The following is a 27,871-nucleotide window of genomic DNA, read 5'->3' as shown; positions in this document are numbered from 1 at the left end:
TGGTTTGAGCCCCGGCTGGGTCAGTTGGCATTTCTGTGTGGAGTTTGCATGTTCTCCCTATGTTCGCGTGGGTTTCCTCTGGGTGCTCCGCTTTCCCCCACAGTCCAAAGACATGCAGTACAGGTGAATTGAATAAGCTAAATTGGCCGTAGTGTATGTGTGTCACGATCGCTAGCGATCTAAACACCATAGATCGCTGGAAAACATTCACAAGGGCTAACAGACTTCAAATCTGCCATTTTATGGACTACATATTCAGTCATGCAACACAGACACACACCTGCTCCAAGTCTCCACTGATTATACTCCCACAGCTGATGCTGCTTTTGGACTGATTACACAGATTATATATACACCTCTTATACACACAGTTGTGGCTGAGTCTTCTGTAACCAGGGAAGTGACACTGACAACAGAGGTGCGGATCCACATGCAGGTTTATAGGCGAGGTCAGGTAAGGCAGGCAAATGGTCAGAGGCTGGTGGCAGACAGGGATAAATAGATAAACTAGGCGAGGATCAAAACATGGCAAAACAAGACAAAGGAAAACACGTTGTAATGTCACTAGAACAGATAACAAGACTCAGCATCAGTGAGTGTTTCTGTGTTGTTTATGTAGTGCAGTAATCAGTCCAGAAGCAGCATCAGCTGTGGGAGTCTAATCAGTGGAAACTTGGAGCAGGTGTGTGTGTGTGTGTTGCATGACTGAATATGTAGTCCATATAATGGCGGATTTGTATTCCGTTAGCCCTTGTGAATGTTTTCCAGCGATCTATGGTGATCGCTGGTGATCGTGACAATGTGTTGAATGAGTGTGTATGGATGTTTCCCAGTTGTGGGTTGCAGCTGGAAGGGCATTTGCTGTGTAAAACATAAGCTGGATAAGTTGGTGGTTCATTCCGCTGTGGCGATCCCTGATGGACTAAGCCAAAAAGAAAATGAATGAATGACTGGTCTGCAACCCAGTAAATTTTCAAAGAAAGTTTTAGTACCTAACTATACCTTCTGGACCCTCTGAACACTTGACACTAATATGCAAAACATGCATTTTTTTATATCTTATTATCATCCTTTGAATTCCCCATAGGTCCACTGCAGCAGGTTAATTTCGAAAACCTGTTTGCCACCACAAAGAGGCTAGAGGGAATTCTGGGATGTTAATAAGACACAAAATCCTGACAAGGACAGGACCGAAAACAAGGACTGTCAGATTTTAAACGTTGTTAAAAAAGTGCACAAATTCCCGAACTTCCTCTGCCGTTCCCCCGAGAGCAGCGTGATAAACCCACAGCTTTATCTGCGCACCCTCCATGCTGTCTCCTGGCTGGCCTCCGTGCCAGAGCATTAGAGAGTCTTAAACTGTCAGCCATTTTTTTCGTTGGCCCTGTGGGGACAGAGAAAGAGACGCCGAAACAATGAGCTGGCTAATTCCTCTCTAAGTCTATACTCCAGCCTCCATTAAAGAAAAATGGTGATTTAGGCATTAGACGGCTCCCAGCTAACATGCTCTCAGCCCCATTTCTCCAGTCTACCACGCCTGCCATGTGACGCTCACCGTAATTACTTTCTGCCGTCAGACAAATCCACAGCCACAGATTACGATATTTCACTATTGTTAGTTGACGTTGCTGGAAGTGGAGAGATTAGGCGAAGGACAATCAGACTTAATTAACTCGTTTAGCCGTGATCGTCTCTAAACGAGCGTGCAGTTAGAGTTACAAATGGGCTTTTCTGCTATCTGCCGGTTATCTGTTTGGCTGCCCTTGGTGAATCTTGTCTTATTTGCCGCAGGTGGGTTTGAGTGTTTGTTGTGTGAAAATGTCATCTCGAGATTCTGTAAAGCTATTTAGTCAGTTTACTGGCACGTAACAGGTCAAAACACTAATGAGAGGTGTACTTTGGAGATACTGCTAGAGCCCTAATGTAAGTTTGAATGACAATGGGTAAGTAAAAATGAAAAAATAAGTTTTTAATTAACATACAGATGACAATTTTGTTAATGATTTAGATGTTTTGTAATGCTATTTTTATCGCTTGATAATGCATAATAAGGTTTTCTTTTACTTTATTTATAGAAGTTTTTATGAAAACATAACACCCAATAGTGCACATCATGTATATGTTAACAAAATTATCTCAGTGTTATTACCTGATACTAACTAGAACATGGTCCAAAACACTAGCAAACAATACAGTATATATACAGCACCATCAAAAAAAAAAAATAATAAAAAAAAATTAAAAATAAAATCTTAGCCAGACCAATGAAATAAGAAACAAAATAGAGCAACATGTAAAAAGGAAGGAGAAAAAAAATAATTACAGAAAAAAGTAATTACAGAGACATTGTTAATATATACATTTAAGGAAGGGGCCCCATATTTTATCGTACACTTCTGTTTGCCAAATGTAGAGAACCATAACCTTTCGAGCTTGAGGGCAGAAACCATTTCAGCTAACCATTTAAAAAAGCTAGAAAGTGTTGTGGATTTCCACTCCGTCAAAATCACTCTCTTGGCCAGCACCATGCCAAACATAAGAGGGAGTTGTTGATGTTTAGGCCAAGTTAGAGCCTGGTCTGTACATCCAAACAACGCAAATTCCACAATAATTTTAATGTCCATTTCAAAAGCCTGAAGATACTTTTCCAAAATTCAGATACTTCTGGACAGGACCAGAATATATGATTATAGGTCCTGACCGCACCTTTGCATCGATCACACAAAGGAGAGATAGAATGATACAGCTTATTAAGTTTGCATAATAAGGGTTTGATTGGTGTCTTCGAATTATATGAAATGTCACACAGCAAAAGCACACTTTGCTGGAGGGAAGACAAGATATTTGTATAAGAATAGCCAATAAGAAAATCATCAGAATTACAGATTTTAAATGATGTGGGAAAAGACAAATCTTGGTCTTTCCCTGCAGTTGTCTTTGTTTTTTGCAGTTAATAAAATAAGTTGTCCTATGTATTTCTTTGTGTTTGATTTTTTTAATCAGGCTCAGCTAAATTTATACTACTATTTTATATTTTTTAGCCTATATATTGATTATTAGCTTACAAATGTAAAGAGATATCATTTATTGGAGCATCCATAAATGAAACACTAGGGGCCCTATTTTACCAGTCTAGGTGCAAAGTCTGAAGCACATGACGCAAAAGCATTAAGGGTCTGTCCGAATCCACTTTTGCTGTTTCAAGGACGGTAAAATATGCTTTGCGCCGTGGTGCATAGTCTAGCATTGTTGTGCTTGTTCTCTTATTGAGTTATGGGTGTTTTTTTAGCATAACGTGCATTAAACCACTCAGAGTATTATCTCACATTCCCTTTAAGAGTCAGTTGTGTCACGCCATGGCACATTTGCTAATTTACACGGTGGACTTCGTAAGTGGAAAAACTGAATGCTTTACCAGCGAGCAAACGGTTAAACAGACCATCTGCAGAGCGGGGGTAAAGAACGAGGCTCCTCCATTTAGCCTCTTTACTTTCTCTTTATTTTCTCTTCATTCTACTTTACTCCTTTACTTTCATGGATAAGGAAGTGTTTTACGCACACCGCTGAAGACATCCATCAGCCTACATATTTAATTTTGTTTGTTTAGTACAAAGATTTGTTTCAAAACTATTTCTAAATTCAGTTCTAATTTCCAGCAAACAAATAAACGAACAATAATAACGAAGTGTGGTTATATCCAAGTTATATCCAAACACACGTCCTATTCTTATGCCCCATATAGTTATGCATGATCCAAAACCAGACAGGTGGACAAATATAAACTTGTTTTCATTAAAACAAATATAAATACGCTTATAAAATACTGCTACTAATTAAAACATTATAAGAAAAATGCAAGTGGTCATGAATAAACTGAAAACAAAGTGCCAACAACGCACCTTAACACAATGCACCTTTTTAGACTGGAACACCCACGAGTCAACAAAGTAGTGCAAATGGATTTGCTATTTTAACAACGTGGTGCAAAACGTGAAAATTAGGGTTGCAACAAATCGCGCCAAACACATCTTACGCCTTATTGCGCCATGTGTAGGATAGGGCCCTAAGTGTCTGTACTCGTAATGCCCTTTAGTTCACCATTGTTGTCTGGTACAGGTATATACCTATAAAAATTAAACATTTTTCACTTTTATTTAAAAAGTTTTATGTAAAGTTATAAAAAGTAAAGGAATTATAATAATAACAATATGTGTAGTTTAGCATCTTCATACACCATGTTTGTTGAATAAGCATGCTAAATCTTTAATCACTGTAAAAAAACTTTTCACATAATTTTTGTAATGATATTTTCCACTTAAAACTAATAATAATGATAATAATGAAAATTAATACTTGACTTTATCCATTAGGAGATTATTAAACAGTGTTACGTTGATATTAGATAATATACCAGAGTAAAACCAGACTTGTTTAGTTAAAACAATGCCCAAATAAATAAATGAAAATTGAAAGAAATTTAGCCTGTGATGTCAGAGGAAGTAAAATGTTGCTGTTAGATTTTAATTAAATGTTAAGAAAACGTTATGCTTACAATAGCATGGTAAGGGGATGTTAAATACTTGATTCCGATTGGCTGAAGAACATTTTAAGGTTATTCATGGCAGTTATTTTCATATTAGGGCACAGTTAAATCCAGGTAGCTCTATTGTCAGTTATTCCTTACGTATTGATTATGCTGAATTAATCATTTTCATTTTTTGACATCCAAACCTACTAATGGCATTTCGCACAACAAATATAGATTCCGCTTACTTCACATATTTCACACCATGACTGATTTGTGAGACATAAATGACTCACCATCACCTCTCTCTCTCATCTCTAGAGAACTCTTTGCCAAAAGCGTCCACATTGGAGAACAGCAGTGGTTCTCCTCCACACGCCAACAGCTCTGGCTCTACTCCCACATCACGCAACGGAGTGACAGCCGAGACATCTGTAAACCCCTCCTCCTCAAAGGAGCATGGAGGCCTGCCAATCATAGTGCCCTTAATCCCACCCCCTCTCATAAAAGCACCAGCAGGTAAGAATCACACTCACATTTTCTGAGCATCAAACCTGCACACACAAACTGTACAAAATAGGTTTATCATAGGTCCATATGGGTTTTTCATGCTTTCATACAGGCGAATGTAACTCCATGTGTGTACTTTTATAAATAAGATGTGTGTCGAGATGTTTGTAACCATATTTATGAGGCTGGCGAAGTTTACTTAGTAATTGCTTGTCCATTTGTGTACATCTAATGTTGTTTATTTGCTAAAGACAGCAGAACTGATCGTAGTTAAGTCCTCATATGCTAAAATGAATGTATTTATTTGACTGTACATGTATAAATTAGTAAAGCATTACATTTTATATCACCACTTAAATCTACAAATGAATCTTTAGTGCAACAACAAAAACTATATTTATATCAGAGCTGTTAATGTGAGTTTGCATTAAGAATTGAATTTCAAAGAATATTGCCATATAATTATAGTAGGAAAAGACACATATAGATTTGTCTGTTAAAACACAAAAACAAATACAAAGTAATGAAAAAAATGACTCTAATCAGACTGTTGTTTTTTTACGCTTATGAACACCAATGAAAAACAATGCAAAATGTTCATTCTAATTTACAATAAACAACTTAGGTCCTATATAAATACCCACAATACAGTCATTGTCCTTGATCAATTGTCTGTATACACAATGTATTTCCTGTATTTGACCCAAGTGTTCAATGGTCATGGAGACTGTGAGTGTGTGCAGAAGTTTTGATTAACCAATGACACACAATGTAGTGTTTTAAAAATGCAAGTAAAGCTTTATTGGCTTTGATTACCCATTTAATACTTTGCCCCTTTTAATTAAGCATCAAAATTTCTTTTCAGTAATCCTTGTGAATGACATTTTAATTGTGGTGCTTCTAATTATGTGAAAAAAAGCAGTTGCAGCATTTTCTAAAATACTTTCTCAGTATCAATATGCAACACAATCTATATGCAATGTTTTTTTTTTTAATTAAAAGTACTTACACTTCAATTTCCTGATGAATGATGGGAATGAAGTAGTCACAAAAACTGCTCCAAAGCAGTGCTAAGAGATGTGAGATTTTATGTACATTTAGTGATGTTTTACAAACAAATTTCAGGAGGAGCACAATCAGTCTTTGACGAGGCTAATTCATCACAGACAATCATTCTATTATCCAATCAGCTCAAGACCAAACTCCTATAAATAGTCAAACACGTCATACCTCTGTTTTCTCTGAACTTTAGCATCCCTCCACCACCCCAACTCCACACTATTAAACCCGATACCTACTTAAATCTGAGAGGTAGTGTTCGGGAGCCGGGCTAGACACTGTGCTCGGACCCTATCTCTTTTTATCCTGATAAGGGGAATAATACGAGTTAGGGTGTCTTTCCGAGCTCAGCACCCTCTCCTCGGATAGCATGCCAAATACGCATGTTCTGTTTAGTCAAATATCTGTGACTGTGAACTCGTGAAGTGGCTTCTTTGATACTTCCCAGATCTGGGACCCTTGCACACTTACTATCGCTAGCATACACTTTCAAGTGTCCAAGACTGCAAGTGTGGATGCATGAAGGGTGTCTTCAACACAGGCTCATTGGGAATACCTGCTCAGGGCTAAATATTTGGAAACCGCAAATACATGCCTTGGCATATGTTTGCCGACAGTTTCTGAGTAAAATGAGCACTATGTGGCAGTTTGACGTTGGCAACTTTTGTTTTGTTTTTTTGCTACAAGGGAATGCTATGCAAAAAGAAAGCCCTACCCCTACTCAATGTTTTGTTTCAGTTGAATGTACATCAACAAGCTGAAATAAAAGTCTTAAGGTCTTTGCACACTGAAGTCTGAAATTTGCGAATGCGTTTTTTTTGTATTCATATGCGAAAAATTCGTCACATAAGCAAACCTTGCACACTAAGTCTGATGTATATTAATTAATCCATTACCAAAAAATGCAAAACATTTCAGAGTCAGTTCAAGCAGCAATGCTTTGTTCTGCTCTCTTCTCCAAAGTAGAAAAAGAAAGATGAATAGGCTGGGAGAGTTGAGCTTATTGTCAAAGAGCTGCGCTGAATTATCCCCAAATACAAAGTATATTTCAGGAAATCAGTGGAATTTTGATATATTGCTTGTGATACTTCACACATTCATGTACGTAAACAAATCCTGAACAGAGACTGGCAAAAATAAACGGTGGCCACGTTGACGTGTCAAAGAACGAAAGCGGACTATGCATTCTGTTATAATGTTTATTGGCAGTACGTCTAGTGTATGGACACACACACCGAACAGCAGCAGGGCAGAGGTGAGCCAGTCACTGAATCTAGCATATAGGGGTTCTCAACTTGCATTCTGTTTTTAGCTTTTCGATGGTACGATGGCTCTGAACTGGCAAAACACCTCTCAAAGTGCTTTTTTGGATTTGAAAAGCAGAAACAATCAAACAAAATTTTTTTTATGATGGACGGAAGTTTCGGAGGCAGTGTGTCAATACAATGATCAAATTTACTTATTAATGAACGAAAAATTTAGATTCAGTGTGCAATAACCTTTATTTTAAAATTTCTGATTCACAGGGAATTTAAACCTTAAACTTAAAACGGTGCTTTCACACCAGGCTTGTCATTTTAGACCTGGCCTTTTTTTCTGCTTTAGATCAGTTCTTTTGGGCACTTGTAAACATGGCAATCTCATCCAGACCTACAGCAAAACAAGTCTGAAATTACCAAAGTGGTCTCAAGTTGGTTTATTGACAAAACTAGAATTTAATGCACAGTGTAATGAATTATTCAATGCTATCTCACACCGATTCGTAACTTTTTGATTAAGTGCACAGGTGTCAGACTCAGTTCCTGAAGGGCCGCAGCTCTGCACAGTTTAGTTCCAACCCTAATTAAACACAGCTGATTAGGCTTGTTGAAACCTACAGGTAAGTGTGTTGAAGCAAGTTTGGAACTAAACTGTTCAGGGCAGCAGAATTTGACACCTCTGATTTAGTGCTCATCTTGATCTCATTTGTACATTATAATATCATTTGCTCATCCCCCAATGACGGTTGGGTTTAGGGGTGGGGTTTGGTGTCACGCATCCTTTTTAAAAATAGTACATTTTTGTGCAACTGAATTAGCCACTTAACTGACAAAACACAAAATAGTTCTGTTCCCTTGTGAGCTCAGGCTGAATTATTACATACACTACATTTAAAATAGCAGAGTTTGTTTTTCTAATGCCTATCAGAATGAATTGTGAGTTATCCTGGAAGAAAGTCAATGTGAATGCCAATGTTTAATTGAATAAAATACCAAAGAAGCCTTGATTCTTGCACAGAATGATAAGCTAATATGAGAACAGCTATAAGGAAAGCCACAATAAGCACCCAAACTACTTTCTATACATTCTGACGGATGACTGATATGAGTAGAATCCTGGAACATAAACCAGTGCACTCTGACCAATCAGATGAGAGTTTACCTTCATGTGACAAATTTAGTCTGTTTATAAAGTGAACTAAACCAAGATGAAATGGTAACACTATAAAAGCTTTAATCGCAATTTTAAAAATCCAAGTATAGATATACTATTAGTTACTGACTGGGAGTTGAATACTAACTTGAAATCTTTTTTGTATTTAGCAGTATACAATAGATCAAGTTATACTTGCCCACAAATGTAAATATAATTTTGGCAATAAGCCACTGAGAGTGTGTTCTCATTGTTGGCTGAGAGTGTGTGTGATGTAGCGCAGCAGACCGAAGTCATGGTGTCTAATGGGACGGCACCACGGTGAGGTGCATCACTAACCCAGTGTATGTGCACTGGTGTATGTATGTGTGTGCGCTCGTATTTCTGTGTGCGTTAATGTGTGTGATGTGGTGAGAAACAGATGGTGTAGACTCGCTAACTACCACAGCAACAGAAGCCAATCCCCCCTCCCCGTCCCCATCCCCGCCCCTTGCCCGTGGCCCTCGTGAATAATTCATGAGCATGCGCATAGTGACAGAGGGCTTTTGAAGTGCAGGTATGTGCTGCTCCACCACCGGATGTTTCTCAAACACACACACACACACATATTTGCACAAACTCTCTTAAATTCAGGGTTCGGAATTGAAGCAATGAGTCTGTGCTGAGGAAAAACAAACCGAATCACCATGGCAACTGTTTTATATTTGAATGTTTGTGTTTTTGAGGGTTGCAGAAGAGCACTTTCACACTGTATGTTGCAGTTTGTAAGGCAAGTTTTTCTCTCTTAATCTTTTTATATACTTTTCCAGCCTGTTGAATCTGAGCTTCTTTTATCTCATTTTAATTTATGAATGAGGTGCTGTTCAACAATTCAACATGCCTCATTTACCTTATTGCTTTATTACTATTGACTTCACTATGTGCTTTGTTGTAAGGTTTATGTGAACTAACTCTGTGGTTCCCAAAGTGGGGGTCACAGGACAATGAGGAGGGGTCACTTGGTGATTTCCAAAAATCAAATTCCTTTTATTAAACTATTATAATTACCATATTTTATCCAGAGTGGACATTTCAGCAAGGCAATGGTCGAAAACACAGCCAAGGAAACTCTCAAATGGTTTCAGAGAAAGAAAATCAAGCTGTAGAATGGCCCAGCCAATCCCCTGACTCCAATATAAAATACAGAATAAAGATCAGATTTGATCAGACGAGACCCACAGAACCATCACTTGATGTGATACACTCTGATGTGAACAACTCACACCTGAGCAATGCATGTGACTTCATTCTCCATATGAGTCATTTTTAAGCTGCCATCATTAACATTTATATAAAGTATTAAATACGTTTCAGTAGTTCAGCACTTTCTCCTTGTGTCATTTTATTGTTATAACACATAACTCTTTATTTATTTGTTTTTTTTGTATTATTTTTATGTTAGTATTGTTTGGGTTTTTACCAAAATCTGGTTCAATTCCATGTTAACAGCTCCATTAGAAATATTATTCCCAGGAAAAAACATGACGTGTTCAATACTTATTTTCCCTGCTGTATGTGTGCACATAAAGGAACTTGTTTCCATTTTTACATATTAACTATAGAGTTTGACAAGGTCTCAACCAGGCTAACTGGTTGACCTAGTGTTATATTTCAGTCTAGTCTTCCTTTTTTTGCCAGAAATTGCAGAAATCACTTGGATTCCTTGCGCTGCTTTGTTTAATTTGCTTAGATTAATTAATGAAGTATGCTATATGTTCAGAGTATACCCTATGAAGGCACGTTTAGCATAACTCTGATTGTTATTTTAATCCATAACTTCCTCTACTCACTCATTACAAGACAGAAGAGAAAAAGCGAGGGGTGAGAGGAAAGGTGAAGTCTAATGGGCAGACATTTTCTCTCTGCACGCGCACATTTATCTGATCATTAAGCATCTGCTAGACGGTGAGAGTGTGAAAGATCTCTGAGGAGAAATCATTTGACTCGGCCAGACACTTTAAAATGATCACATGCCGCATGTCAGATATGAGATTCACATCCAAAAAATTAACAGTTTTGAATCAGTGGGTTTTTGTGGCCCCTAAAACCACACTCACCCTAAACACACATTTACATACAGTACAACAAACTTGAACGCTCGTGGCCGCAAGCGCTCTGGTTGTTAGTCGAGCATGATGGGACGGATCTGATATGTTGTGGCATACACTGTGATGTAGGCAGATTGACTGACGCACACACACATTGAGGAATATACAATCCTATGTAGTCTTGATGTGTGTGGGGTGATGCGTGATGACAGGTTTCTCTTAACTCCTTGTTGGTTGGTGATAAAAAGATTGCCCGTGGCCTTTGTACATGCTGAGTGTATGCATTGTAAACTGTCTGCCTGTAATATAAAAATGGATGAATCAGTGTAAGATTACTGTTAAATAGTTGATGTAGTATATGATGATATCACAGTTATCTGTTGACTATGAAATATAAAGGAACCTCAGTCTAAACTACTTGCTAATTATGTATCTTTGTACTTAAGGATTTATTTCCATTGGTTTCTGTTGTCCCGTGACTTGCCTAATTAACCTAATTAAGCTTTTAAATTGGATTTTAAGCTGAATATTAGTATCTTGTGAAATAATTAGTAAAATAGTATGGACTGTCATTATGGCAAAAGATATTAGCTATTAGACATTAGTTATTGAAATTTTATCTTTAAAAATGTGTTGAAAAAAATATTCTCTCCGGTAAAGAGCACTTGGGAAATATTTGAAAAAGAATTCTAATAGTTTAGTCTTCAGCTGTATGTAGGATGTATTTACAGTACTCAGCATATATAAGTACACCCCTCAAAAATCTCTCTTTTAAATTCATATTTTTAATTGGAAGCTATAGAACATTATATTTGTGCATATACATTAGGTTATTCGGTACTGAAGCCAAATCTGGAGCTTATCTAACAAAATAATTTACAACGGTCCAAAAACTAGTACAGCCAAATTTATTTTATAGAAAAATATTAAATACAAATTTTAAAAAGAGGAAAAATCAAGAGAAGCAAAAAAATGAAAAATTTAGTTGAATATTTTGCTTGAATTAATTGTATTATCTTTCAATTTCTAAATATGTTCGGTGACTAAAATATTATTGTAATAAATATATCTGTTTATTAAATCTGTTTTGTTTATTCAGTCACTCATTTTCTTTTCGGCTTAGTCCCTTTATTAATCAGGAGTCGCCACAGTGGAATGAACCGCAAACATATCCAGCACATGTTTTACGCAGCAGATGCCCTTCCAGCTGCAACCCATCACTGGGAAACATTCATACACTCTCATTCACACACATACACAATGGACAATTTTAGCTTACCCAATTCACCTGTACTGCATGTCTTTGGACTTGTGGGGGAAACCGGAGCACCCGGAGGAAACCCACGCGAACGCGGGGAGAACATGCAAACTCCACACAGAGATGCCAACTGACTCAGCCGAGGCTCGAACCAGCGACCTTCTTGCTGTGAGGTGACAGCACTAGCTACTGCGCCACTGCGTCACCCCTGTTTTGTTTAAATGCACCAAAATACATTGCCTATATTTACTGAGAAATGGATAAAAATATTAATTTTCAAAATGGGGTGTACTCAATTATGCTGAACCCTGTATATATAGCAAGAAGTGATATATACAGAAATTCTTGAAAATCCATAGTCAACAAATAACTGTAAGCTGTATCAGGCACATGCAATTATTTGAAGACACAATTAACTGACAAAACCAGATCATTTTACAAAAAAGACAAGCCACAGCTTACCATGAAATATACAGTGCTCAGCATAAATGAGCTTCCCTCTGGTGGGAGGTGTAGAGTCCCTAGTGCAGGTTGAATTGATATAAGAAATCCTTTGTACCAGTTTCAGTGGGTTTATTTAACAAGAGTTTATCTTATAATTATTGTAACTACTGTATTTTGTATTGTTTTTATGGAGTGTCTGCAGCAATATGGTGTTGCCCATAACAAATTCCCTTTCAAGGACAATAATTGGACACTTCTCATAAGTTATATTGCTACATTAGCTCCAGATTTGGCTTTGGTACTCACTAATTTAATGTATATGCACAATTATAGTGTTCTAAAGCCTTCTATAGAAAATATTAATTTAAAAGAAAGGTCTGTGAGGAGTATACTCATATATATGCTGGTCTCTGTAGGTATATTTTAACATACAAAAATACACAGAAAATCAGAAAAGAACATAAAATATACACTGGCCATCAATTATTAATAGTTTATGGTTCTCAGCTAGGGTGGCACGGTGGTTCAGTGGGTAGCACTGTCGCCTCACAACAAGAAGGTCACTGATTCGAGTCCCAGCTGGGTCAGTTGGCATTTCTGTGTGAAGTTTGCATGTTCTCCCCATGCTGGCATGGATTTCCTCTGGTTTCCCCCACAGTCCAAAGACATGCGGTACAGGTGAATTGAATAAACGAAACTGGCCTGTAGTGTATGTGTGTGAATGAGAGTGTATAGGTGTTTCCCAGTACTGGGTTGCAGCTGAAAGGGCATCCGCTGCGTAAAACATACGCTGGATAAGTTGGCGGTTCATTCCACTCTGATGAACCCTGATGAATAAAGAGACTAAGCTTAAGGAAAATGAATGTCCGAATGAATGAATGAAGTTGGCGGTTCATTCCGCTGTGGCGACCCCTGATGAATAAAGGGACTAAGCTGAAGGAAAAAGAATGAATGAATTGTTCTCAGCTGTATTTGATCAGCAGCCTGCACATTCTCCTCTACATTCTTCAGTATGTTTCATTGATCGTTGTCATTTTCTGCAAATAGACTGCACTAAATCATCATTTAAAATTTTGAACACACTATATATTTAGTTTATAAAATAAAGCACAAATGAAATGATTTTTCTCAAACTATGAAGCTTTTAAAGGCAAACTCAGAAAACAGAAATTAACCTTGAAGTGGTCGGTCATGTTTCAAATGAACAAATACATAGAAAAGCTTTCCATTCTTCAAGCACAACTTCACAATATGCTTAGAAAATCTGCAGCAGCGAACAAAAAGCCAGGGTTTACCTATAGGCCAGACATCAGTTTAGTCCACCACTCTGTGTTATATCTTCAACTTGCTGTATCTTTGTTTCAAATACCATCTGAATAGACCCTGATGTGTTCTCTCTGTTTTTCTCTCTGTCTGTCTGTCTGTCTCAGAGGAGGACTCGTCTAATGTTCAGATCATGTGTGCGTGGTGTCAGAAGGTGGGAGTGAAGCGTTATTCTCTCAGTATGGGCTCTGAGCTCAAGAGCTTCTGCAGTGAGAAATGCTTCGCTGCCTGTCGACGTGCCTACTTCAAACGCAACAAGGTGAATGCACAGTCTCCGCCTCTTCCTGTCCCCTCAGCCAATCAGGCTCTTTCTGTCTGATGTCACTTCTTCTGTTCTGCCTTTACTCCTGTTCTGTGTTACTACATTCTCTGCACAATGACACCTACTCATTTAAATTAGAAATTATTTTTGTATATATGTAAATTGTAAACATGTATCTTTAATAATCAGACAGAGATACAGTTGTGAGATTAATACGCAGGTGTTGTTTATATAGTGAGTCAATCATTTTTCACTAACAGCAATCTATGTCTGTAACAGGAATCTATGTCAGTTTCTATGAAGTTAAAGCTAGTCATTTTTCATTTTCAGTTGATAGTATTTTATACTTTGTACACAAAGGCAAGCTGATGGCATGGGTCATTACTAATATGGAGTCTGAATACATCAAATAACTAGTATTTTTAAACATCACCTTACATCATTTTTGTTTTTTATATATTATTTACACAATTTATTACATTTAATTATGAAAGCATTACAGCACAAACATACTTGAATATTAGCCATGGGTTATTATGTATGTTTTTGATATTTGTAAGATACTAAATTTGTGCTTATTCTTTAATTTTATTTCTGTATTTTTCTTGAAATGAACCAAATAATTATTCTAATAGGTTTGTAAACATTTAAGATGCATTAATGTGGTTTATCTTTATCCAGAACCGTCCCACATGTGGGATTGTTATTTTTGTGGGCCTCGGAATACCTTCTTACATATTTAGAACGAACAGAATTTAGAATGTAACTGACACGTAACTGCCAGGAAAGAAAATTTTACATTGGCCACTCTTCTTAAGCCCCGGTCCGATCACACGATTTTTAATGTCGGTTACGAAAGTCACTATGTCAGATCATGCGATTATTTATTCATTTTTTATTTTTTCCTTGATAAAATCTTGATTTGTGGTGGGTAGCAAATGTGCCAGACTACACGTTCCTTCACGATCAGTCATCCAGTGACGTCTTCGACAAGCTTATTTCAAAGTGTTGCTATAACAATATTTTTTTTCTCAATTTTAATTTGTTTTTTATCTTATTTCAACTTCAATAAACACTGATGCTTACAGACAACTAATAACTAAATTATATAAGGGCATTTGTTAGGATATACTAGGAAACTTATGATTCCTTTTTTAACAGGGGCGTAGCCACGGGTGTGCCAGGGTGTGCAAAGTGGCATCTGGCACACCTAAAAATAGATGCACAATTTTATATATATATATATATGTATAATAGGCTAGAAGCATCATTCAGTAGTGTGCTGCATTGCCAAAATCATGACAGTCCACCACATCCAGTCATATGTGAATAAATGTCACAGTGATGAAGCAGTCAATACCGTGGCACCAGCTTGCATTTATTCGATGATTGTGCCTGATTCGCTTGCGCCCGCTCCGTCCCCCACACCCTAGTAATTTGAATCAGTACATAATAACGAAAACAATACCTTACAAATAAAAAGAAGCAGGTTTTACGATCAGAAATTTCTCAAACCAGTAAACCCCTATAAACTTCTCAGTCCAATGATCCAGTAAACGAATGCATTCAAAGTTCAACTCCAAAACGTCTCAGATACAGAGAAAACCTGACCGCTTTGATCAGAGATTGCCGAAAGTCACGTTTTAGATTGTGTTTGCTATCAGAAAATAAGGACCCTGTGGATGATAGAGGGGCACGTATGAGTTATATCAGCCCAGTCTGTTCTGTAACGTTAGTACACAGAGTCTGCGGGGTTTTTTTGCACATTGTTTTGACAATACATGAGGCTCATCCAGTTTTTCTTATGCACACACAGATTCTCCTTTCTGGCTACGCTACGGCTTTTTAATAAAAAGATATTTTCTTTGAAATCTAAATGTGTATTTTCATGCCATGGGTTTCTTAATAAACAATCCCACGCCTGAACTTGCCGCGCGAGAGACGGAGAAATGAAAGCGCAGCAGCAAGGAAAAATCAGATGCTCAAGACAATCTTTAAAATAATGACATATTTAAAAATGAGCAAACATATAACTGAGATTTGTGATAAAAATCACAGTGAAGCATTCTTAAATCCTTATTTTCCTCAGAGCGACACAAATCATCCACCCCTGTAGTTATTGGAGGGGCACAAACAAAAATATAATTTGTATATTTTTCTTGGAAAGAATATCTTTTTGAAACAAATTTCGTTTGCTATAATTCTTAACTTAATTTTAATGTATCTTTAATTGGTCAGTTATCTATAAACAAGAATATATAACATTTGAGGTGATGCGCTTCAAAACAAGTCGGCTACATGCGCCAAAACAGGAATTGCCATGAGACTGTCTTGGTTTGTTAAATAAATTAATAATCTAGCCTAAATAACACAGTTTCAGAGAAGTCTATATTAAACTGTTTTCACTATTAATGGAACATTTGAATAAGCAGGAAATGCTTTGTAATGTATTCGCAACACTGAACATGTTCCCAGATTACCTCGGCTGAACAAACTCTGATAGAAATAGAGTGAACTCAGAAACTCGTTGTGAGAATGATTATGTCTGCCTATTTGGGCCAGTCAAATAAAATTGCCTAAAACACCATAATATTTTAGAAAAGGTAGTAAAAGGTTGCATAACCAGTGATTGATCTTATCCACCCGTGGCCCACCCAGAGTAAATATGCAGCCTATTTTTTGATCACCAGACCAGTGCATTAATGGTAGCACCCACTGATTTAACTGAGAAATTATGTTCTCCTATTGCACAGTATCACCCAGGTGACGGAACTCGTCCTGAAGATCGGGGGAAAATTAAACATGCTAGACTTTCTGTGATTGTGTCATGAGGCGTCACAGGCACGGTATCGGTTGTCGTGAACTATGCCACATTACACGAGAAGAAACGATTGAATCTTGTGTCATGACAGTCGTTTACAAATCTCTACGACACCCTACGTCAAGAAAAATCGTGCCAAAATCGTGTGGTCTGACCGGGGCTTTAGTTAAAGTTTGCTGCAACGCCATTGAAACAACAATGGAATGCAGTGTAAAATTCTAAAGTTTTTTTTTTTTTTAAGTCACTCCAGGGAGACCACTTATATTCTAAAAGTCACTTTTGCTTATTATTGATGGATTTTTATTTATTTATTTATTTATTTTATCTTTTTGGAGAACTTTAATATGTTACTATTCAAAAGGGCACATTTAATAAAGCAAATGTGACAGTAAAGACATATGTAAGGTTTTTGTGATTGTGATACTAAAGGCTTATGTTTAATTTTATCACTGAAGAAATGGTCAAATATATTGTAAAATTTATTCAGGCCCACAAAACCAGTCAAAATCAGAATTATTAACCCCCGTTGAAAATGTTTTTATTTTTTAATTATTTCACAAATTATGTTTAACAGAGCGAGTAAATTTTCACAGTATGACTGATAATATTTTTTCTTCTGCAGAAAGTCTTGTTTGTTTTATTTAGGCAAGAATAAAAGAAGTTTTTAATTTTTTATGAACCATTTTAAGGTCAAAATTATTAGCCCCTTTAAGCTATATTTTTTTCGATAGTCTACAGAACAAATCATCGTTATACAATAACTTGCCTACTTACCCAAACTTGCCTAGTTAACCTAATTAACCTAGTTAAGCCTTTAAATGTCACTTTAAGCTGTATAGAAGTGTCTTGAAAAATATCTAGTCAAATATTATTTACTGTCATCGTGGCAAAGATAAAATAAATCAGTTATTAGAGATGAGTTATTAAAACTATTATGTTTAGAAATGTGTTGAAAAAACTGAAATTGGGGAAAAAAATAAACGAGGGGGGGGGGGGGGGTTAGGGTCCTAATAATTCAGGGGTTTTATAATTCTGAATTCAACTGTATATATTTTTATATATATATTATATATTATACATATTTACATTTTTTTATAATTTATATCATTTACATACTGTATATATTTTATATCTAAATATAAGAAAACATTTTCTCAAATATATGCATGTATATATGTATTTATATAAACATAATTTACATATATTAATGTACTTACACATATATTGTAAAAACAAACTTTTATTTTGTTCAGATCTTTTTATTGACCTTTTGCTCAAAAACACAACAATTTTAAAAAGATTTAAAAAACAGAGACAAATTATCTTTGCTACAACCAAGCCCCCCGACCCTCAATGGTGTCATGATATATAAATACATACAAAAGTAAATACGAGAAGATAAAAGTTCCTTTATATGTTCACTCATCTATTGTACATATTTATACACAATGAATCACAATAGGCTTAGCAAATATAAAATGAAGAAATAAAGTAATATAGATAGAAATTCAAATAAAATAAAATGGAGGGAAGAAAAATGTAAGAAACAATTAAGCAATGATCAAAGAGCAAATATTAAGCTACAGATGTATAATTTGGATGCAATTCATTGCAATAAAATTTTTCCCAGCACTACTAAAATATAAATAAATGTGCTTTCCAGTGTTATTGTTCAATGCTGAGATGCAGCTTGAATATCTGCAGTTTGAGGCTCCAAAAATATTTTTAATAGAGAAAATCACCTTTAAGTTTCCCAGAGATGGGTTGCGGCTGGAAGGGCATCTGCTGCGTAAAAATGTGTTGGATAAGTTGGTGGTTCATTCCGCTGTGGCGACCCCGGATTAATAAAGGGACTAAGCTGAAAAGAAATGAATGAATGAAAATCACTTTTACATTACTAATCAGAGTTTTGATATATTTGCAGTATTTACAAAATATCTGAATGTAAAATGATCTTTGCCTAACCTTCTAATGATTTTTGACATAAAAGACAAACATATCTGTGCAACACAAGACTGGTTTTGTGCTCCAGAATCACATTTCACAATATTTCTATCTGTATTGTATTTGTAATCCCAAAAATGTAGGCTTATTGAGCAGAAGACTTCTTTCAAAAACATTGTCAAATCTTTCAATGTCTTTCAATGTCATCTTTCAATTTTTTTCTGAACAGTTATTGATAAAATAGTTATTAATACTTAATACTTTAATAATTAATAATAATTGATTAATAATACCGAATAAATAATTCAAGCTTAGTTTCCTGGGATTTACCACACATTCATGCGTTCATTATAATTACAGACCTCAGCTCGGTACACAGGACCAATGACTCTCATTTAGATGTAGACCTCATGCCATCAGAGTGAGACAGATATTGATTGTGTGTTTTCTTTTCTATCTAAGCTTGGATATGTGAGGAATTGCAGTGTAAGTATACTGTGTTTGGATTTCTCCTCTCCTCGTGTGTGTTAGAGACTCTCTTGTACACTTGTTCACACACTGATGGAACTCATAATATCATAGAGGCATGCAAACAAACTCCCAGAAGTACATGCATTATGCACACATTCACACAAAAGCACAGGCTCATGCACATAAAGCGCACACACAAATCGACTATCACACATGCACACACACACACCAAAGAGTCCCACATGCATGCGAACACACTCCTACATGCATGCATGTTTGTTCACAGCCACCCCTCGCTTAATGTGTGGTGTGTTTGAAGACGAGTGGGCAGCATGAAGAGACCAACAAACATGCTAAACATGACCACTGACGCTACCACTCACACACACACATATATAAACACTGTCTGTGTCACACACACACAATAACAGGGACAAACTGTAAATCTCATGAATTGTTGAGCAGTGTAAAATGCCTGGGGTTTAGAGCTCAATCTGTAGAAGCACATAAAAGGTGTAAACAACGTTCTTGAGGTTTTATATTTTCTGTAGAAATCATTGAGCTTTAAGTTAAAATTGCACTGCAAAAATGGTATTACTAATAATATATATATGTAATTTGTCCAATTTGCAACATGATTTTAAAGACATATAGCATCTGTATGCTTACATATACTGTAATTTTTTTATTCTGAAAGGTAACACCTTTTTAAAATAACTAATGAATCAATCTGGCAATGAAAGAGAAACAAACAGAGGTAGACAGTAAGTATATAAGTAAAAAGTGCATGCAATAATGAGCAATCGGAAAGAAAGAACTAATAGAACTTGTAATACTTTTGAGTTATATTTCAGAGCAAAAAAAAAGTAGTTATTTTTTGGTGAAAATAAATGGTCCCCAAAATCAGGCCTGTTTTAATGAATCATTAATTTTGCATTGTGACATTTCATGACAGCTGAGCATTCATTAAGCGTCCCAATTTTGATTATAACCATAGTGAATAGTGAAATTCTCATTCTCATTACTGTATTGGAATCCAACAACAACAACAACTTAATAAATAAATAAACAAACAATCATGTATTATTTAAATAATTGAATTTATGATTAAAAAACAACAACAACATTGCACTACGTAATGGGAATCGAATGAAAACCCTACAAAATGCCTGGAAAGGTCATGCTAATGAGATATTTTTGTGGAGAATGTGTGCTAATATATAATGAAAAAATAAGTAAAAATACTTTTACAAAAAGTTTAATAATATATAAATACTGTCATTTATTTTTTCTATTTCCTTTTTTAATTATTTTTATTATCCTTATTTTTCCAAGGGGCAGTTCAACCCAAATGATGCCACCATTTATGCACTCTCTAGCTATTTCAGTCATATAGAGTTGTTGTTGTTTTTTTGTTTCTGTGGAACACTACAGAAGAAATTTTGAAGAATGTTAATAACTAGACATTTGACAGTAGCCCAACCGTGACTTCCACAGTATTTTTTATTCTTCTATAAGTGGCTACTGTTAACTGTCTGGCTGCCACCATTCTTTCAAATATTGCCTTTTGAATAGTTTTTGGCTAACTATCCCTTTTAGTCATTTTGTACAATGTTTCTTTGTGCAAACTGATTCTACCTGAGGTAGTTTAAACTTGTTCCGTCAGATTGCTCTGGTAGTTAAAATGCTCATTTTATTTGATTTATTTATACAGGGACATGTTGTGCCAGAGTTAGCTCTAAAGCTAATTTACATCTGTAGTCCCTGGCCAGGAAGTTGTAACAAGTTTAACAATATTAAAAAAATAAAAATAGTACAATATACATTTACAGCATCTACTGACCAAAAATGTGGTCGCTGTAGGATGTTTTGTGAGAAAATGCCCAGAAAATATATTCATACTTTGCTACATTGTACCAAAACACAGAGATTACAATTAAATTCGTCGAAACAAGGTCATTCAAAAAATGTGCTTCTGCCTGCACTTCAACATACGTTTAACTGCAGTTCCTAGATAAAACAAACACTAGGGGGCAGTGTGACACCATTTTTTTAGTTCCTTTTTACACTAATGATAGTTACAGAGACATATTATTGACAAATAAAGGATTATTTTAATGCAGTTTTTTTATCAAATAAATACCACAATTTGAGGGTGTCTATGAGTTGTAATCAAGTATGTTTACCTCACCTATCTATCTCCATATGGGTGACATTTCTGTCATGGCCAGTTTACTCTGTAGCTCATTTTTTACGTTGTTGTACTTGTAATGCAAAATGCCCGGGTTTGAGTCTGGTGAAGCACAGTTCCACAAAAAAGATAAAAGCAAGGTAAACTCAAGCTAAAATTATGTGGTCACGGTGCACTTTTCTCTTACATTTTCTTTTGAAAACACTATTGGTTGGGAAGGGTTTTGGTCAGTGGTTTACTAGGTAAAATGTTCGACAATGTAAGTCCTGCCTTCTAATGGACGTGTACAAAAAGGACGTGTAACAAAACGTATCCAAGGTCAGGGGTTCCCAAACTTTTCAGCCCGCGACCCCCAAAATAGCAATGCCAGTGACTCGCGACCCCGAATATCCTCTGAGGTGATTATAAATATAAACACCTTGCATGCCATGGTGCACACACACACCAATAGGCCCAAGTCTATTCTTCGTTTAACCTTTTTAAAGGTATGTGAGTGCTGTAAATGTGCCAGAAAGTTTAACCTGGTGCCATAAAGTCAATCTGCTGCATCTGACGCTATTGCTCACATTGTGTCTTTAATATAATGTAATGACCCCAAGAGTCACAATCCAAGTGACCCCTCCCCCTTCATTGTCTCATGACCCCCACTCTGGGAACCACTGCCCTAAGTAACATAACTCAGTTTTGCAAAAATGTAGACAGCACCCTCTAGAGGATTTGTCATTTGAAACATGCAACAAAACGTACCCAGAGCAACGTATTTTACGTTTAGCAAAACTGTAGGCTGAGACTATCTATTTCCAATGAGCCTGGGCTGTAAATCACATTTACCATCTATATTCCTTTCATTCACTTGCTTCTCTCTCATTCATAATATCCACAACACACTGAGCACTCCTGCGAAATAAGAGGAAAGGGTTTCGGCAAAATCTGAAAGCAAGTTATCGCAGTACACGTAATACCAGTTGGAAATGGTAATGCGTTTTAGCTTATCACCTAAAACTCATTTTAAAACCAGTTAAAAACAGAGTCTAGGTGAAATGACTGGAAGAATGCAACCTGCAAATATTTTTGGAGATTCACATGTCTCCTGTCTAATTTTCAAAGTGTATGTTTTATCAGAAAACTGTTCTTAAAGTCCAGTTTCCTGTGTGTTTTTTCCTCACATATACAGTATATTGAAGAGAACAGCGTGTGCTGAATGACATCATGTGTTACGAGACTATATTCTGCGCAGTCTGTAATGATTATAGTGTAAACTGTGAGGTCCTTCTGGCACGTCTGTAGACGTTTGGATGCTGTATCTGGTTCTCAGAGGAGTCTCGTCTGTGGAATGAACGTCTGGCAAGAGCATGTTCATTTAATCCCACAATCACAGAGCTGTTTACTTCGCTCCTTTGACGACTGTCCTGGCTTTCTGCCACCGCCGCGACTCCACCTTCATTTCTATAATTCATTAGCAGGGGGAGCTCTCTGTTACACTCTGAGATTGTATGAACATTTTCTCTTTCTATTTTGTCATGTACACCACAAGGTCAGCTGTGAAGATAAGCAGTGTGTGTGTGTGAAATGAGACACGGGGAGGGGCGGTGGGTCTGCTTGCTTGCGGTCTGGTGTTACTGCAGTAAATACCTGCATCTGCAAAACTCAAAATGGAAAAAGAGAAAGCATACACACACACACACTTCGATCATCCCACTGGTCCATTTCAGGTAGAACAGCATCCTCACAACAGCTGCTTCAGGGGATTATAATTCCTCCACATTGAGGTGAGACTGCAGGCAAACACACTGTTCTCTGATCCATCTGTTGCTTTTAGGATTTTAGATTTTTTTTGGCATTTCAAAAAAAATTTATAATTCAGTCTAATGGGGATAGTAAGCATATAAAATATACTTTTAAATATTTATTTTATAGCATTTTATCAATTTGATTTACATTTTTAAAGGCTGTTCTCCTGCATCAAGGAACAAATCTCTACTTCAGCAATACCTACACCAAACTGCACACTTTTATTCATATCTACATTCTGATTTTTTTATTTTTACTTTTTGCAGAGGGATGTGTTAAACCTTGATTTTTCTCATTTATTAAAATGAATTGTGAAAAATTCTGAATAATAAAGATCCCCTCTGTAAAAATGTTTGCATTTTATGTCATAAAAGAGAAACAGGAGTTTTAAAAAATATTTTTTATTCATTGTAAATGTTTTTTATAAGCACAAAACAGAACAAAACACATTTATACAATATATATTACGTTTTTATACATATAGTAACAAAAGAGAAGGAAAATACAAAAAAAAAGTTAATTAATTAAAAATAATACTAATAATAAATATAGAGTAACCATATAGAGTAAATAATATACACCATCAAATTTTACTTGAAGGCACATGATGGTGGGGAAAAAATTAGTGGAAGAAAAAAAAAACTGGGTGGAAAAAAAAATGTAAATATATATTTTAAGTTTTTATGTTGTATATGTGAGGAAAACATTTTTATTTGCAAAACTGTTGTTCGACAAACACTTCCTGTTCACTTCATACATGTCAAACCTCCTGTTTTTGCTGGGATTCTCCTGTATTTTACCATTCTATCATGCTATCATCCTATCATTAAGTATTTTCCTATATTTTTTATCTTAAAAGCATGTTGAAATTAATATAAAATGTCTGCATTCAATTTCTTTCCATTTAAAGCTGTGCGTCAATCATCTCCCTTCATATTCAACCTCTGAATCAGTGAATGCATGTATAAGGGCTGACTGATGGACACGCTCCGTATGATAAACTGATCCCAGATCAGCTACATGCCATTTAAAGTGACACCTCTGTTAACAATCAAGTAAAGAGCAGCAAATGAATCTCTCGTTTTATTTTGTTTGAGAACAAAGGTAAGAATGCACAGATCTATAATGAAAGCATACTTTAGCAACTGTTTGTGCTCATTTCAGACAAAATTAGTTGTGTTTAAAATCAAACACGCAGGACGGACATCTTTACATATTATTAAGCATATTTGTCAGTTTAAACAAGGAGTCTGAATGCAGACCTGGTGCAGTGCAATCTGTGCTGCATCCAATGCTTTTTAATGGGCTCACCTAACCCCACCCCTAACCCTACCCCTCACAGTGATGTCACTAGCTCCATTGAGTGCATTGTGTCTGACTCTCAGCTTGCATCATAAAGGCTGCATCCAGATACTATTGGTTTAAACACACACCAAATCCCAAATTGTCCTGCACTTCAGCTCCACTTTAAATGGCGTGAACAGAAGCTGATCTGCACTGTATAAAATGGCCATGATTTCAACAATAAAAAAACTGTAAAAATGCTACAGTAAAAATCCGTAATCCTGTATGTTTCCTTAATATATAAGGCGAATAACCGTATATTGACTTTCCCAGAATTCCGTGCATGGCACATCACTTTTTATGCTTTTTGTTGACATTACTATGGATGTTTTAGTTGTTTCTCCATCAGTGATGTACATTAAAGATTTATGTTACATCTAATGTTGATAAACAATGTTTATTTCACTTTAATTTTATGCATGTTACCATACTGATGTTTAGTAGCTGTGTGAATAACACTGAGCACCTTCTACAATCTGATACTCTTTTCTGCTTGTGGGAAAGTTGTTTGTGATGAGCTTTGGTTCATTATGTAACTTACTCATCACCACCTGCATATGGCTGTGTTAACGTGTCTATCTGTGTAACAACAGATGTGTAGATGTTCGTAATTCAAAATACAGACATATTACATCTGTAAATCAAAGAAATACGGTAGTTTACTGTAAAAATTAGAAATAATTTTTACGGTTTGTACCGTATTTTTAACTGTAAAATTCTGGAAACCAAATTCTGGCTGCCGTTTTTTTACCGTAAATTTTACGTATTTATTTTTTACAGTGTGAGATCAGTTTTTCATATGGAGCGTGTCCATCAGTTAGCGCTTATACATGCATTCACTGATTCAGAGGTTGCATAGGAAGGGCATGATCGACGAACAGCTTTCATAAATAGAAATTGAACATTTTTACAGTCATTTCAACGTGCTTTTAAGATACAAAAAAATGGGGAAATACTTAATGATAGAATGGTAAAATACAGAAGAATATATTTTCCTATCACACGTTTTTTCCCATCCAGTTTTTTTTTCTTCCACCCATTTTTTCCCACCATCACGTTCCTTCTGGATCTTTATAAAATTGGAGTGGCAAAGTAGGAGTTAAAATGTCCATGAATCACAAGTGCCCTCCTTTTAACTCTTAAAAAGATAAACAAGGAAGGTAGATTTTTTCAAACATTTTAGAAGCATCTGCCCTAGCAGAACTAATTATTTCAAGCTTAAGAGCAGCAACCATTTTAGTCAGCCATTTATGAAAAGTAGGTGGTAAAGTGGACTTTCGATCCATCAAGATCACCCTTTTAAACCACCACCATACCAAATATAATAGAAATTTGCAGGGTCAAAGCATCCAAACAGAGCTAATTCAAAATCTGGACTAATGTTTTCTCCTAAAACATTTAAATAAAACTGAAAAACACATTTAATCAATACCTCATTTGTTTATTTACTCATTTCAGAAAACGTTTAATCAAAAAAAAAATGCTTGAAATTCATAACAACAAAAAAGTGTTTTTTGTGTGTGCGTAAGGAGTGCCCTTCTCAGAGGAAATGTGGTGAACCTCACACACACACACACAAAGAGAGAGATACACACACAGTATAGTTAGTGTATTGTGTTTATTGTGTCAGACGGTGGGCTCGTTTTACACTGTCTAAATCCTCAGATTTGCGTGTGTGTGAGTGTAGGTGCTGAGCTAATGAATTTTGACAACGTATTTTTAGCCTCATGAAACCTTAGAGTAACTGAATATTTGGAATACTGAGATGTTTGTCCATATATGGTGATTTGTTCTGGACTGGGGAATCTGACTGAATGCGTGTTTGTGAGAAACAGAGGCTGAATAAGAACTTGGGTCAGTCTAACTCAGTTATGAACTCGCTTATTAGTTTATAGAGTTCAGTAGCAACTGGATTTAGAAAACTGGATGTAGAAGAGCATAAATACAGAGAAGACGTCACTGGTAATATTAGCATGACTATCAAAAACAATGAAATAAGCCATTTTTGAAAAATTCCCACTGCTAGGTGTAGATATGTAGTTATGATAGAGGTAGATTTAAGATTACATGGGTTAAAGGCATAATATGTACAAAAAAATGATAATTAAAATATCCAAAAACCACTAGAACAGTGTTATATATTTTGCTGATCTTCGTGCTTACATGATCTACATGCTTAGTCCCTTTTCATAATCAGGGGTCGCCACATCAGAATGAACCGCCAACTTTTCCAGCATATGTTATAAGCAGCAGTTGCACCTCCAGCTGCAACCCATCACTGGGAAACACCTATACACTCTCATTCACTCACAAACACTACCCCTTCACCTATAGTGCATGTCTTTAGACTTGTGGGGGAAACCAACTATGGCCATGATGTACATAAATTCTAAAAAATGCATACAACTCATAAACTATAGAAACACATTCACTGGTTAAACTCCTCTATTCGCATCAAGCAAGTAATTTTGCCTCAGAAAATGTGATTTTATAGCTCGACTAACCAGTGGACAGATCTTTTTGCACACAACCTCAAATGTTGCTTTAAGAATTTAGAAATATTTGAGTGCAAGTCCAGGAAACCAAACACAATATAACTAAGGAAACATGACATTGTTTGTTTTTCTGCACACTTTGAGCCACAGCTCAATATTAAATAGCAGAAAAAGCTGCAATAGTTTCCACACATGCAGAAACATATTTTTTTCTTATGGATGCTTTGCACCAGTTTTTTAGCACGTGCTTTAGAGCTTCATTTGCAAATATTTATTGCCATTTTCAGATTTTCAGCTTTTTAAAAGTTTTAATTTGTAAATAAAGTGAATTTACAATAATGAGGATTTAAGAACCCTCTTCCTATTTGCTTTTGTAAAGCAAAGCCTTGTTTATTTCTTAAGACAATATGTATACAGTTGAAGTCAAAATTATGAATATTCACCAAAACGGTGAATATTTTTTTTCTAATATTTGCCAAATGATGTTTAACAGTGCAAGGAATTTTTCACAGTATTTCCTATAATATTTTTTCTTCTAGAGAAAGTCTAAGTTGTTTTATTTCGGCAAGAATAAAAGAAGTTTAACAATTTTATTAAAACTATTTTAAGGTCAAAATTATTAGCCCCTTTAAGCAATATTTTTTTGATTATCTACAGAACAACCCATTGTCATAATGACTTGTGTAATTACCCTAACTTGCCTAATTAAGCTAATTAACCTAGGTAAGCCTTTAAATGTCACTTTAAGCTGAATACTAGTATCCTGAAAAATATCTAGTAAAATATTATCGTCATCATGGCAAAGATTAAATAAATCATATATTAGAAAATAAATTGTTATTAGAAATGAGTTATTAAAACTATTATGTTTAGAAATATGTTAATAAAATCTGCTCTCCGTTAAACATAAATAGGGGAAAAAATATTCAGGGGG

At 35.8% G+C, this 27,871-nt stretch overlaps 1 protein-coding gene across 4 annotated transcripts in view; it reads left to right on the top strand.

The window, feature by feature from the left end:
• sobpa (sine oculis binding protein homolog (Drosophila) a) overlaps positions 1-27,871 on the top strand; it is a 78,720-nt gene that overhangs the window by 16,979 nt on the left and 33,870 nt on the right. For 2 of the 4 annotated variants that reach the window (XM_056470398.1, XM_056470396.1), the window contains exons 4-6: positions 4,847-5,044; positions 13,726-13,877; positions 19,108-19,131. In XM_056470398.1, coding sequence (XP_056326373.1) covers positions 4,847-5,044; positions 13,726-13,877; positions 19,108-19,131 — 374 coding nt within the window. The remainder of the gene's footprint in view (positions 1-4,846; positions 5,045-13,725; positions 13,878-19,107; positions 19,132-27,871) is intronic. The other 2 variants (XM_056470400.1, XM_056470397.1) reach the window with 1 other exon arrangement.

The sequence above is a fragment of the Danio aesculapii genome, chromosome 13 (assembly GCF_903798145.1).
Source record: "Danio aesculapii chromosome 13, fDanAes4.1, whole genome shotgun sequence".
NCBI lineage: Eukaryota > Metazoa > Chordata > Actinopteri > Cypriniformes > Danionidae > Danio > Danio aesculapii.
This window is presented reverse-complemented; position numbering and strand designations above follow the sequence as displayed.